Here is a 14,988-nt window from a genome sequence, read left to right as displayed (position 1 = left end):
TCTGGGAGACCACTTCTCTCTCCTTTGAGGTTCAAAGAGGTATGAGATTTTCTGCCTCATTCTCTTAAAGTAGAACTGCAGGCTATAAAACTTCTTAGCTGCAGCTATTTCAGTATCAGAGGGTCCTATCATTCTTGTTGCATTCATCAGGCCCCTTTGTTTTGTTGCTGCCCTGCACAGGGTCTTAGGGAGCTGTAATCTTTGGTTGATCCTTTTATTTGTTGCTTCAGTCAGTAATAAACAGTCTGAATCTTAAAAAGGGTTCATTGTTTCTTTACCAGTTGAATCTGTCAAGCTTTGGCCTTGCCTTGCCTTGTGTTTGCCAAGAGGATAGAGCAAATAGGGGAAGAAGTATTAGGTTACTGCAAGTAATTGCGGTTTCAGACTGTGAATTTTAAATCATTATAAGTAGGCTCAAACACATCTTTATTGATAAAAAAAAAATAGGAGCCAGTACAAGCAACACATTTTTGCCAATGGGAAATAAGTTTGTTTATTCCTGTAGCATAAAAATCTGTGCTTTGGGATTCAACTAACTCTTGGAAAGCATTTTCTGCATCCTGTTGGTTGTGGAAGTGTTTTCTCTGCAAAAAGTTGTTGAGATACTTTAATAAATGGTAGTTGGTTGGTGAGACATCAAGTGAATATTGCAAATGAAGCAAAACTTTGTAGCCAAATTTGTTCAACTTTTGAAGCACTGGTTGTGTGACATGCAGTCGGGCATTGTTGTGGGAAAGAACTGGGCCTTTTCTGCTGACCAATGCTGGCTGTAGGCATTTCAGTTTTCAATGCATCTTATCAATTTGCTGAGCATACCTCTCAGATGTAATTGTTTTGCCAGGATTTAGAAAGCTGTAGTGGATCAGACGGGCAGCAGACCACCAAACAATGACCATGACCTTTTTTTGGTGCAAGTTTGGCTTTGGGAAGTGCTTTGGAGCTTCTTCCTGGTCTGACCACTGAGCTGGTTGTAGCATATAATCCACTTTTTGTCACATGTCACAATCTGATCAAGAAATGGTTTGTTGTTGTTGCATAGAATAGGAGAGGATGACACTTCAAAATGACAATTTTTTTGATTTTCAGTCAGCTCATGAGGCATCCACTTATCGAGCTTTTTCACTTTCCCAGTTTGCTTCAAATGCCAACTGACCATACAATGGTTGATATTGAGTTCTCCAGCAACTTCTCTTGTAGTTGGAAGAGGATCAGTTTCGATGATGGCTCTCAGTTGGTCATTGTCAACTTCTGATGGCTGGCCACTACACTCCTCATCTTCAAGGCTCTCATTTCCTTTGCAAAACTTCTTGAACCACCACTACACTCACTATACATTCATTAGCAGTTCTTGGGCCAAATGCGTTGTTGATGTTGTGAGTTGAGTCTGCTGCTTTACAACCCATTTTGAACTCAAGAAAATTGCTGCAATTTGCTCTTTGCCTAACATCATTTCCATAGTCTAAAATAAATATGAAATAAATAACACGTAATAAGTCATTAGCAAAAAAACAAAGTGAGAAATGCACATGAAAATGATGTGTAATATAGCCACATTTATTTAAGAATGTATTCCAATATCAATGGCAAATTTCAACAATGCAAAAACCACAGTTACTTTTGCACCAACCTAATTTGTAGAATTACTGTTTGAGTATTTTCCAACACTAATGGAAGTCATCAGCAAACAGTTTCAAGAACCACACCAAACTGTAAGTATTATAAACACAAATAAAACCACATCTAAACACACCATACTCAAATTGATGAAACCCAAAGTTATAAAGAAAACCTTAGAAGTTGTCAGAGAAAAAAGGACAAGGACAAAGGAAAAACAATAAGATGAATGGCTGGTTTTTCAAGAGAAATTCTGGTAATCAGAAAAAAAAATGGAATGATATCTTTGAAGTGCTGAAAGGAAAGAAAAATCTGCCAACTGAGAATTCTACACCCAATTCTATCCCGGTAGTCCAAAACAGCAGGTTAAATAAACACAAATATTTATTACAAAATTTAATAAAAGCTAAGAGAATTCATCACCAGTAGACTTATATTACTAGAAATACTAAGTGGAGTTATTTTAATCTGATCCTAAATGGAAGCAAGAAATATAGAAAGGAATGAAAAGGCACAGAAAAGTTGAACATAAAAGGATGAAAAAATGTATACAATGAAAACACTAATAGAAAGCTGTTGTAGCTATAATAATAGCAAAGCAAGCAGGCTCTAAGGTAGAAGTATTGGTAGAGATAAAGAGGGAAATTTCATAATGATAAAAGTGATAAAATCTTCAGAAGATTCAGCAGTTCTTGAATTTTAATCTACCTGCATTATTAGTTTTTGTTGCTGATGTAATAAATTATCACAAACTTAACAGCTTAAAGCAACACCCATTTATTACTTCACAGTTTCCATGGGACAGATGCCCAGGCAAAATGTGGCTCAGCTGGGTTCTCTTCTTAAGGTTTCATATAAGGTTGAAATTATGGTGTTGGCAGGACTGTGTTCCTTTCTGGAGGCTCTAGGGAAGAATACACTTCCAAAGTCATATAGTTTTTTGTCATAAATCATTTATTTTTTCACATGGTCCCCTCCATCTTTAAGATGACAGTAGCATGGCAACTTCTTTCTGTGCTTTGAATCATTGACTTTCCCTTCTGCCTTCCTCTTCCACCAGTATCTGCTTTTAAGGGCTCATACATTTACACTGGGCCTATATGGATAATCTGGGATAATCTCTCTAAATTAAGATCAACTGATTAATAATCTTAATTATGTCTGTAATGTCCTTTCTGTCATGTAAAAAGCATTCATGTGCATGGTAACTCATCATATTCAGTTTCTGGGGATTAGGATGGTGCATCTTTGGGGGTTCATTATTCTGCTTACTATATCACCTAATAGCATAGGTTCAAAACATGTAAAGTGAAAGTTGATAGAATTAAAGGGTGAAATAGACAAACCCACAACATAGCTAGAGATTTGAACACACCTCTGTCAGTAACAGAACAAACAGAAGAAAATCAGAAATGATATAGAAGAGTTGAATATCACAGTTAACCAACTTCATATAATTGGCACAAATTCATATAATTACTACACCCAATAACTAAAGAATTTACAGTCCTTTCAGGTGCATGAGGAGTATTTATCCAAATAGATCCCATGTTGGTCCATAAAGAAAGTCTCAACAAATTTCAAAGGATGAAGTTATACAGTGTATATTCTCTGGCCATGGTGTAATTAAACTACATGTCTCTAACAGATAACTAGAAAATCCTGAAATGTTTGAAAATAAGTCATACACTTATAAATAACCCATGGATCAAGAGCAAATTACAACTGAAATTAGAAAATATCTCAACCACATGATACCATCTCATTTATGCATAAAAACCATTTGACAAAATCTAACATCCTTTCATGATTAAAAAACATTCAACAAACCAGGAATAGAAGGCAACTTCCTCAACCTGTTAAAGGGCATTTATAGAAAACCCATAGCTAACCTCATTCTCAATAGTGAGACTGAAAGTATCCTCCTAGGATGGAGAACAAGACAAGAAGGCCCAGTTTTGTCACTTCTGCTAAACATTGTACTTGAAGGTCTAGCCAGAGCAATTTTCAGTCAAGAAAAAGAAATAAAAGGCACCCAAATTGAAGTAAACCTATTTCTATTCCAAGATGATATGATCATACACACACACACACACACACACACACACACATATATTCCTAAAGAATCCACAAAAATCTATTAGCGCTTATAACTAAATTCAGCAAAATGGCAAAGTACAAAATCAACAATAAGAATCGCTTGTATTTCTATACACTGGCAATGAACAATCTGAAAAGGAAATTAAGAAAAACAATTCTATTTATAATCTATTTTATTCTATGTATAGTAATTCTATTTATGATCCATTTTATAGGATCAAAAAGGATAAAATACTTCTTAATAAATTTAGCCAAACAGGTGCAAGACTTGTACACTTAACAGTACAAAGCATCATTGAAAGAAATGAAAGACCTAAATAATGGAAAGACTTCCAGTGTTCACCGACTGGAAGACTTAACATTGTTAAGATGGCAATACTCCCCAAAGCAATCTACAGATTCAATACAATCCCTATCAAAATTCCAAAGGCCTATTTTTTGCAGGAATGGAAAAGCAGATACCAAAATTTATACAAAATTACAAAGGATCCTGAATAGTCAAAACAATCTGAAAAAGAACAAATTGGAGAACTCACACTTCCTGGTTTCAAATCCTACTACAAAGCTACAGTGTGATACTGGCACAAAGATAGATGTACCTGTCAATGGAATATAATTGAAAATCCAGAAATAAACCCACACTTTTATGGTCAATTGATTTCAATAAGGGTGCTAAGACAATTCAATGGGGGAAAGAGAAGTCTCTTCAACAGCGTGCAAGGACATCTGGATTTCCACATACAACAGAAGGAAATTGGATCCTAACTGCACATCACATGTAAAAATTAATTCAAAATTTACCAAAGACCTAAATATAAGAAGTAATACATTCTTATATGAAGAAAACATAGGGGTAAATCATTGTGACCTTGGATTTGGCAATGGTTTCCAAGATATGACACTAAAACCATAAGCAATGAAAGACATATTAGATAAATTAGACTGCATCAAAATTTAAAACTTTTGGGAACTCACTGGTGGTCCAGTGGTTAGGACTCTGGGCTTTCGCTGCCAAGGGCCTGGGTTCAATCCCTGGTGAGGGAACCGAGATCCTGCAAGCTGCACAGTGTGACCAGAAAATAAAAATAAAAACTTTGGTGCATCAAAGGACATTATCAGGAGAGTCAAAACGCAACCTAGAGAATCAGAAGAAGTATTTGCTAATCATACATTAGATAAGCATTTGGTATCCATAATGTATAAAGAACTCTTACAATTGACAACAAAAATCCATTTAAAAAAATACATTTTTTTTCCAAAGACATTTCTCCAGAGAAGATATACACATGGCCAATAAGCACATGAAATATTCTCACTGTCACTAGGCATTGCATGTGTGCTAAGTCGTCGCTTCAGTCATGTCTGACTCTATGGACTGTAGCCCTCCAGGCTCTTCTGTCCATTGGATTCGCCAGACAAAAATACTGGAGTGGGTTGCCATGCCCTCTTCCAGGGGATCTTTCTAACCCAGGGATCGAACCTGCATCTCTTATGTCTCCTGCATCGGCAGGCAGGTTCTTTACCACTAGCACCACCTGGAAAGACCTCACTAGTCATTAGGAAAGTGCACATCAAAACCACAATGAAATACCACTTCATAGCTACTAGTATGCCTCTAACAAAAAGAAACAGAAAATGACAAATGTTTGGGAGAATGTGGAGAAATTGGACACCTATAGTGCTGGTGTGGAATGTAAAAGAGTGCAGCAACAGCGGAAAATAATTCCTCAAAAAGTTAAACATAGAAATACTATATGATCCAGCAATTCTACACTTAGGAATATACCCAATAAAATTAAAAACAGAAATTCAAACACAAATTTGTACACAAATGTTCATAGCAGCACTATTCACAACAGCTAAAAGGTGGAAGCAACTCAAATGTCTATTAGCTGATGAGTGGATAAGCCAAATGTAGTATAGCTGTATAATTTTTCCATGAAAAGGAATGATTATGGATACCATACCACCACATGGATGAATCTTGAAGACATGCTAAGTGAAATAAACCAGATACAAAAAGCCACATAGTGTATGATTCTATTAACATGAAATATCCAGAATAGGTAAATCCATAGGGACATAAAGTAGATTAGTAGTAACCATGGGCTGGGGGTAGGAGGGAATAGGAAATGGGTAAGCACTTCTTTGGGGGGTGATGAAGATGGTCTGGAACTAGATAGTGGCAATGGTTGCACAGCATTGTGAATGTACTAAATGACAGTGAATTGTACACCTTAAAATGATTAAAATGGTAAATGTCATGTTATGTGTGTTTTACCACAGTAAAAGAGATATTGACTGTCTCTCTCTTTCTCCACAATTGTGGTGTGTGTACGATTGATTCTGTTCCTCACTATGACTTTCTTCTCATAAGACTTTCAGGATCAAGTGATTCCTGGCCAAGAAACAAAAGAATAGTCCCATTCCCTAATGGATTGGGAATAAACTGGTAATAAAATCAGGTACAACTCCAAGAGAAGACACTGGAGACTAACAAAGCTGGGTCTGTAAGGAATTGCACATGAGATGGCACACATATTTATGCTGTATCAGAGTCACTAGCATCTTACCATATCAAGCTGAAAACATTACCGCTATCTGGACATTTGGAAAGGTTTTATTAGAAAAGTGATTTTTCCCTTTGTTTCTATGTTCTCTTTGTTTCTTCACTAGCAGTTTGGTTCAGTAATAAATATGTGAGAACATTGTTTGAAATAAAAAGGTATTAATATGAGGTACAGGACTTCTCTGGTACTCCAGAGGTTAAGATTTTGCCTGCCAAACCAGGGTTCGATCCCTGGTTGGGGAAGATTCCACACACCATGGGGCAGCTAAGCCCATGCACCACAACTACTGAGCTTGTGCTCTAGAGTCCATGAGTCGCAACTACTGAGCCCACCTGCCCTATAGCCAGTGCTCTGAAACAAGAGAAGCCACCACAATGAGAGGCCTGTGCACTGCAATTGGAGAGTACCCTGCCACTCACCACAACTAGAGAAAGCCTGCATGCAGCAACGAAGACCCAGTACAGCCATAAATAAATAAATAAATAAATAAATAAAATTAATTAAAAAAGAGTTCACTTTAAAAAAAATATGAGGTACAGAGTGTGTGAATGGTAGCCATGAAGCAGAGTGAATAAAAATGAATAAACAGTGTTACTGAATGGGGTAAATCTGGGGCACAGTGAGAAGGAGTAGATTTAAATGATTGGTAGAGTCAGGAGGAATGGGAGCCATGAGGGGCAGAGTAAGCTGGAATGGAGGTGACTGGAAGTGTTGGACTTTATACCTGAGGGAGGCCTGTGCTTCTGGAAAGCAGTGAAGAAATTCCCCAACCCTTTTGTGTTCCTGAAAAGGGAACTACAAAGTTCCATGTTTTAATCAGCTCAGGTTGCCATAACAAAATACCATAGACTGGGGGTCTTAACAGAAATTTATTTCTCACAGCTCTGGAGGCTGGGAATCCAAGATAAAGGGATGGCTGATTTGGTTCCTGGGGAGAGCTCTTTTTCTGGCTTCTCACTGTGGCCTGACACAGCCTTTCTGAAGTTTTTTTATAAGGGCACTAATCCCATCTGACCTGAGTCCCACCCTCATGATATAACTGAATGCTAATTACTCCCAAAGGCCCTATTTCCAAATAATAGCACCTTGGGGGTTAAGGATTTAACATATGAATTTTAAGAGGGACACAATTCAGTCCATAGCAATCCCCAATACTTCTGCATATTCCAAGATAAACCCTGTCCTTGTCCTTTCTCATGACTCAAATATGATTCTTTTTTTTTTACCTGCTTCTTTAGATAGCATCACTGACTCGATGGACTCAAGTTTGAGCAAATTCTGGGAGATAGTGAGGATGGAAGCCTGGTGTGCTGCAGTTCATGGAGTTGCAAAGAGTTGGACATGAATGAGTGACTGAACGACTGAACAACAACATAAAACCCTAGATTCCTTTCCTTGCCATTGAGAAGCTTCTCTTTAAAGAAAGTCTTCCCTATTGCAAAAGCCTGAAGAAAACAATCTCCTTTAGTGTCCCATGCATTTTGCCTTTCACATGACTAAGTAGTAGAGTATGATTAATACGGTAGAGCATTAAAGGTTCAGAACCTGAGCACTGGTTTGCCCCCTGTTTGTTCCTGCTCTAGGCCTCAGGGAGACCCAGAGTCCCTACCCACAGGACTTTGAGCCTGGTATCTTGGTCACACCTCATCTTTCTGTGGTAGGTTCCCAGGAGGAGGATGCAAAATGGACCTGGAGGGTCACTATCGGATCTGGATTCTCACCTAGTCTCCTTTTAGGATCCCACTTTGCCCCAGTTCTCCCGGGGCTTCTGTCTCCAACTTATGTTTACTGGTACCACTTTCTTCACACATCTCTTTCTTTGAGTACAGAATTGTACTACCCTCAGCGTTCTCCCCATCTATCCCAGTGGTATCTCCCACAGAGGAGCGTACCAACTCGGGTCTTCACCACTGCTAGCCCAATAGCGTCTATCGTTAAGGACTGCTTTACTCCATCTCCATAATTTTATCTTCTTGAGAGGACTACTACCCACTACTTTCTCCCCATCTCTCCAGTGATACATACTGATCTCTAGAGGAGTGCATCATTCCCCGCTTTGCCTCTCTTCTTCCCGGTAATAGTTTCTAGGGATAGTTGCACTATTCCTGGCCTCCCTCCCACATCTCCCCAGTGGTATCTCCCCACAGGGGTCTGTGGTCCTCAGCTCTGTTTGTTCCTATGAGTTCCCAGGAACCTCCCCAAATGTGAGTATAACTTGCCCATCACTAGCCTTTATACAAAAGGCTCTGCTCTTACTGCAAGTTTTCAAATTCTTCCCGAAATTCCATATTTTCTAAACTTTCTCTGCTATAGAGTGGTAACCTTTGTAAAGATGTCTGCTCCCTTGATGATCTGATTTATTGGCACAGCCATTTTTCTTGCCAGCCACACAGTCAATGCTGTTACAGAACATGACTATCAGTGATGCTACGGGCTACTAACACTGATGGTCTTAGGAAGAGCAATTTCCCGGTGATCAGAAATGGTGGGGGTCAAGGACCAAGAAAGTAGTTGTTGGAAGAAGTTGTGACTGGTTTTGGAAATGACAGGCAGATCTCGCCAGAATAAGAATTCTGTTCTTAACATCAGAGCAGGGGATGAAAGAGGGTAGAGGGTTCACTCAGAATGAAAGTGAGACAGGGCTAGTGGTCTGTGGGCAAAGTTACACGTGTGAGTATGGGCTTTGTAAAGACGTGAATTTACTGGGTGATTACTTGGAGGGGTGCTCTGATATGACCAATAAAAGTCTCCGGGGATATGTGGTGAGAGGTCTGTAAGCTGAGTGATAGCATCTGTGGAGTGCATGACAGGGGATGTGAGGTGAGTGATAGGGTGTGTAGGGTAATTGATGGGTGTGTTTTTTTGGGGTGTGTGTGATGATGCATTTGTGGGGTTTGTAATGGGAGGTCTCTAAAGTCAGTGATGGGGGAATCTGTAGAGTGTGTGATGAGAGTATTTGGAGTGATGGGAGGGTCTGTAGGGTGTGAAATGGGGGGGGGGCGGGTCTCTGGAGTCAGTAATGGGTGAGAATGAGTGTTGCGAGGTCCTGTGAGGTCCCTGATAGGGTGGTGGTGTTGAATGATGGAGGTCTGTGGGGAAAACATGTTCTTTCCCATATTTTGGCTACAGTTATGGCCATTTTAATAGCTGGCATTTATGGATTTCTAGCCTGATGATTTGGTGAACTTTCAATCTAACTTTTCCATGCCATCTCCAATTCTTCTGTTTTCTTCACTCAACCGTTCTTCCTTTTTAGGCCACTGCCCTCACTCCACAAGTCAGACATGACCAAGTTCCAGGTAAGTTGTTATTTGCTCCCCTCTGTGCGACCTGTTAGGACACTTAGAGGCAAGGAACCAATAGTGATTAAGAACACAGACTCTGGAGCCAAAGGGTCCTTAATAGCTTTCTAAGTTTAGGCAAGTCTCCAACTTCTCTGCACCTTAGTTTCCCCATCAGTGAAATGGGGATGATGATGAAGAGAGTGGTAATAATAATACCTACACCATTATGGTTGTTGTGAAAATCAATTGAGTATTTAGAACAATACCTGGCACACATATAATAAGCCTTATGTTTTTAGTATATTATTATTAGTTAGGATTATAAAAGTGGATCAAAACCAAAGCAAAATTGAAATGTATATATGGAGATCATATGATCTTTCATAATTATGTTGAGCTAGTTATTTTCTGAGCTTCTTGGAAGCCATGACATACAGGGATTGAAAAACACTCACTTGCTTTATTTATCTCAACCATATAGAGAAAGTGAGCCACTTCTCAGGAGCAAAGATTTCCTGGTATTGAGGTTTGAAGACATTTTTCTGATAGTTCAGCCTCATCTGCAATCTTGTGATAAATGCAGGGTTAACATTGCTCTATGTGTGACTTAAAATGTCTTCATGACAGTCAAAGGTGTCCTGCTGGGGCAAAACTAAAAAGATGCAACTCTTCAGGAAACCAAAGGCCTGCCAGCACAAGGGGCTCTCTTATGTTCTGGCTCAATTCAGGGAGAACACCTTGATGGTGAGGAAGAATCAGTAAACCCCATGATATAAAATTAGAGATCTAGAGATAACCACTAAAGGAATAACAATGATGTATTATAAATGTAAATAAATAGAAGGGATACATGATCAGAACAATGTAAAGGAAACACTAGGGCATCAAATCCAGTTTTCAAAAGTAACAACAGTTGATAATGCCCGTATTTCTTATTTATTTATTTAGTTGCACCCAGTATTAGTTAGAGCACTTGTGGTCTTTGATCTTCCCTTGTGGCATGAGGGATCTTTTCAGTTGCCACATATTGCATCGAGTTTCCTCATTAGGGATTGAACCCAGGCCCCCCGCATTGGGAGTGCAGAATCATAGCCACTGGACCACCAGGGAAGTCCCAGTGCTAGTATACCTGCCCTGACCTATTCTGTGGTCAAGATTTTGGCTTTTTCTGTGTGTGGACCTACCCCCTTTCTGAATTTGATCATGCAATCTTCCCAGAAATACTATGAGCTACCTGATAGGCTTTTAGAAGATCTGCTTTTTACTTAAATTCACCAGAGTTTATCTATGCTTCATTTGATAAATAAGCATCTCATTCAGAAACTGGTATCCAGAGTGATGGTACTTTTTATTGGACCCTCAAGGAAGTGTGAGATTTGGTTATCTAGGCTGGTTGAGGCTGAAGGCAGGGGAAATCCAGGTGGCATTAAGGAGGGGGACTCTGGCATTTTTCAGCATGCAGTGCAGATAGCTGCCTTAATGATCATCTGTGCTTATCTTGAATGAAGTCAATACTGAAAACAAGGCTTTGGGTAGTTGAATATCCACTGCAACCAAAGAGTACAAAGAATGTGAGAGACTGCTTCCTCATGGGGGTGGCTGCTTCCAATGGGGCTGGCCAGCATAAAGGGAAAGAATGGCAAGTTCAAATGCCTAAATTCTCTGCTCAAAATGGACTGTAAAAATAATTATTACCTTGTGCAGCTGTTGAATTCCTGGCCTAAATTTCCAGTTTGTCATTTGAAACTTTGGTTATAGATCATGAAAGGAGGAGTTGGGGGCTGAGAGTTAGAATGGTAATATGTGAGAGAATGTGAATGCTTCAAAATCCCAATTCCTACTGAGCTTCCTGTGCCAGCTGAAACCAATTCATTTTCCCCTGAAGATTCTGTATTTGCCTTAATTAAACACCCTATAGTTACTTCAACTGGGAGTGATACTTTTTAAGGGAAGCCAATTTTCATACCTCCCTACTCCACTCTTCTACCTCCAGACTTAGAACTGCTTTGTGTACCACTTTATGTACCTTACAAACATTAATTCATTTAATTTTCTCAACAACCCCAGGAGATAGTTACTACCACTATCATCCTCATTTTGCAGATGAGGAAACAGAGGCACAAAGAAATTAAGTGCCTTACACAAGGCAACCCAGCTAGTAAGTGGTAGAGATGGTATCTGAACCCAGGAGAACCTATATTCTTAATCACTACATTATCTTCCACCCCCACCCAAGTGATCTCATGTCCCCTGATTAGAGCTTTGAATATATGGGGGGAGTGATTGAATAGGGGCACTTTCAGGCACTGAAAAAATGAAGAAAGCCAGACATCAGAGGTTGTTTGCATTGTTTATAGATATCATCCTTTATCATATCCACAGAAGAAAGAACAGAAAGGAAAATAAAATCTCCATTCCTAGGAAGCTGAGTCATGAATCAACTTTTTTGTTAGGTTTTGCATTCACATGACATCCCCTGAGCCATTCAGATAAATCATGGCCATAACAGTGTTGCTTCCAAGAATCCCTGGGAAATGAAGGAAGAGAGGGAGGATGAAGTGGACAGGCTGATGGAGTGACAGTGGCACTTTCCCAGCTACCCAGGGTCCAAGCCATCCCCATGAACATACCAAGCACTCATGCCATTCTCTGAGGACACTACCTCCTTGGCACACATAATGTCATCCAGAATATGGCGGTTGAGCAGTTCTAAAGGGAAAAGGTGACAGAGTGATCTGGGGTACTAGGAACAGGGTGACAGTATATAAGGGACCAGGAGTTCTAGGTTTCTTGGGACCTGAATATCTTCAACCACTATATTGTCTGATTCTAGATGACATTGATTTACTTATCAGCCTGTTATGAATTGCATCAACTACCATGTTGACTTGTTCTATAGAACCTTAACCCATTGACTGATCCCAGGTGATTTTGACTGTCATGTTGGCTGGTTATATATAACCTCGCCCACCATATTGACTGGTCCTGGACAACCTCAGACTCCATGTTGGCCAATTCTGTATGACCTTGACTGTCATTTTGTGTGGTTATGAATGATCTCAACTGCAGTGGATGTTGGCTTGTTGGGAAACCACTCAACCGCAAGGTTGGTCAGTCCTGGGGACTTCAAACACTATGTTGTCAGGTTCTGGATAACCTCAACACCCATTCTTACTGGCTACAAGTGACCTCAGTCTCCATGTTGACTAGTCCTGTTCAACTGCAGCTACCATGGTGCCTGGTCCTAAATGATCTCAACTGCTATGGTGGCTGGACGAGGATGACCTTAACTGTCATTCTGACTAGTTAATGATCTCAACCACCATGTTGACTAGTCCTGGATGACCTCAACCTTTGAGTGGACAAGTCCTGGGTAACCTCTTCTGTCACTGTGGCAGGACTTAGACAACTTCAACCTCCATTTGGGCTGGTTCTAGATAACCTCAGTCTCCATTTTGGCCAACCCTGAACAACTTCTACTGCTATTCAGTTTTGTCCTCAACAATACAACACTCTTGTCTGGAAAATTCTCTCCTTTCTGCACAGAGGTACCTTGTTTCTGTTCCTACAGACAGACAGCAGCTTCTTTCCTCCAGGCCTGGACAACCCCAATCCCAAATCAGGACAGTTTCCCCCTCCTGATTCCTAGTCCTAGAAAATGGCAGCCTCCATTATAGGTGAAGATTGGGAGCTCTGAGTCTTCCTGACCTAGACAGCCCCTCAGGGCAGTCTGGGTAAGGATACAGGCTGGTTTGTATCTGCAACAGCGCAGGCAACTCTGCTCCTTTCCCTATAATTCTTCTGCTTGTTACTCAAGATTATGGCTTAGACAGTCTTGCCCTCTGCATGTTGGGGAGTGGGGCCAGGCCGGGCTTCTGTGTGTCCTCAGTGTCGCCTCACCATGACAGTCCATGTGGCAGAGGTTCTCGGTGGGTGTAACACCATTGTAACACCACCAGGCGGAATTCAGCTGGAAAATGCCATATCCGCTGCTGCCATCGGGATTGTGGTTCACGAAGGAAGTGTCAAAGCCACTCTCATAGTGTGCCATGCACAGCCCTGGAGCAGGGAAGGAAAAGGTAGCAGAGAGGCATGAGTCCTGGGAATAGGGAAGAAGGTAGGAGGAGGGAGTGGGGCAGGCATGGTTTTCCTGTCAGTTGTGGGGGTGATGATCTTGGTTTGGTGGTGGTGTTGATGTTGGTGATTCTGGAAAGGTGTCAGTAATGGCGGTGGTGATGGCATTCACGGTGATTTTAGCAGTGGTGACATTGATGGTAATGATGGTGGTGTTAGTAGAGATGAGGGTAAATGGTTGGGAAGGCAATGATGATGAAACTAGAGTTAGTTAAACTACTCATAACAGTCAGAGGGTGACCAAGAGGATCATTCCCTAGCCTGGGGAGATAACAGATAGCAAGGGGGTGGGGTCTGGGTCTGAGTGTGGTGGGCAGCTCACTGCATGGATGGGATTTGGGGCAACTGGGGTCTCACAGTCTCCAATGGTATAGCCGTTGAAGCCCTCAAGGCCGGCCGCTTCCAGCTTATTTGCCAGGTCACAGCGTTCGTAGATCTTGGCCTCCACATTGGCAGCCACCAGGATCACCAGGATCACAACAATAGTGCCTGAGACCTGCATTATGACAGCCACAAGTCTTCCTAACTTACTCCCCTGCTCCAGACTCACCCTGCAGTGTGCAGAACTAGGGGTTACTGGAACTATGGGCTTTATGAGCAAAGAGCTAGGTGATAGATTCTAGAACACAGAGGCCAGAGACGGGGTTGGGCATCTCATCATCTTCCCCTGTACCAGCTCTCTTAAAGACACACACAAAGAAAAAAGAAAGATACTGATATATGCACAGAGGTGGAAGGAGACAAGGACAGGGAGAAACCAAGAGATGTCAGAAAGGGATGCAGGGAGAGAGGGGTTTGGGACACCCAAGGGACTGACAGGACCCAAGTGCTAGACCTCACACTCAGCACACATTCCCCTATGTTCCTTAACACTGTCCCACTCAACTCCCATTAATCATGCTCTACCACTTGGTTACCTCCATTTCCCCTCACTCTGCCCCTCATCACCTCCATTTCCCCCGCTCCATTGAGTAGTCAGCTCTAGTCACTACACCATACCTACTACCACCTTGGATTCCTCATGCTCTATAAAATATGATTACTTGGGATGGGGAATACATGTAAATCCATGGCTGATTCATGTCAATGTATGACAAAAACCACTACAATACTGTAAAGTAATTAGCCTCCAATTAATAAAAAAATAAATGGGAAAAAAATTAAAAAAATATGATTACTGTGCCCTCACCCTCTGCTCCACATTACCTCCATTTACTGATTCTCAGCACCTCCTTCACCTCTCTTCACTTAATGTGCTCTGTTCCACCCTCATTTACTGGAATCTG

General features: G+C 40.9%; 1 protein-coding gene and 1 pseudogene across 1 annotated transcript; one reads left to right on the top strand and one right to left on the bottom strand.

Moving 5' to 3' along the window:
- The first annotated feature begins 5,846 nt into the window (after window positions 1-5,846).
- On the top strand, window positions 5,847-6,322 carry LOC122435545 (annotated as a pseudogene).
- A 5,582-nt stretch (window positions 6,323-11,904) lies between these two features.
- LOC122436004 (sperm acrosome-associated protein 5) lies at window positions 11,905-14,256 on the bottom strand. The gene is made up of 4 exons (XM_043460126.1): window positions 14,060-14,256; window positions 13,469-13,627; window positions 12,199-12,277; window positions 11,905-12,095 (listed from the first exon to the last, which is right to left on the bottom strand). Exons 1-4 carry the CDS (start codon window positions 14,202-14,204, stop codon window positions 11,999-12,001), a joined length of 480 nt encoding a protein of 159 aa, XP_043316061.1. The 5' UTR covers window positions 14,205-14,256; the 3' UTR covers window positions 11,905-11,998.
- Window positions 14,257-14,988: the final 732 nt, after the last annotated feature.

The sequence above is a fragment of the Cervus canadensis genome, chromosome X (genome assembly GCF_019320065.1).
Source record: "Cervus canadensis isolate Bull #8, Minnesota chromosome X, ASM1932006v1, whole genome shotgun sequence".
NCBI lineage: Eukaryota > Metazoa > Chordata > Mammalia > Artiodactyla > Cervidae > Cervus > Cervus canadensis.
Note: the sequence above shows the minus strand (reverse complement) of the source record. Positions and strands in the feature narration are given on the sequence as shown.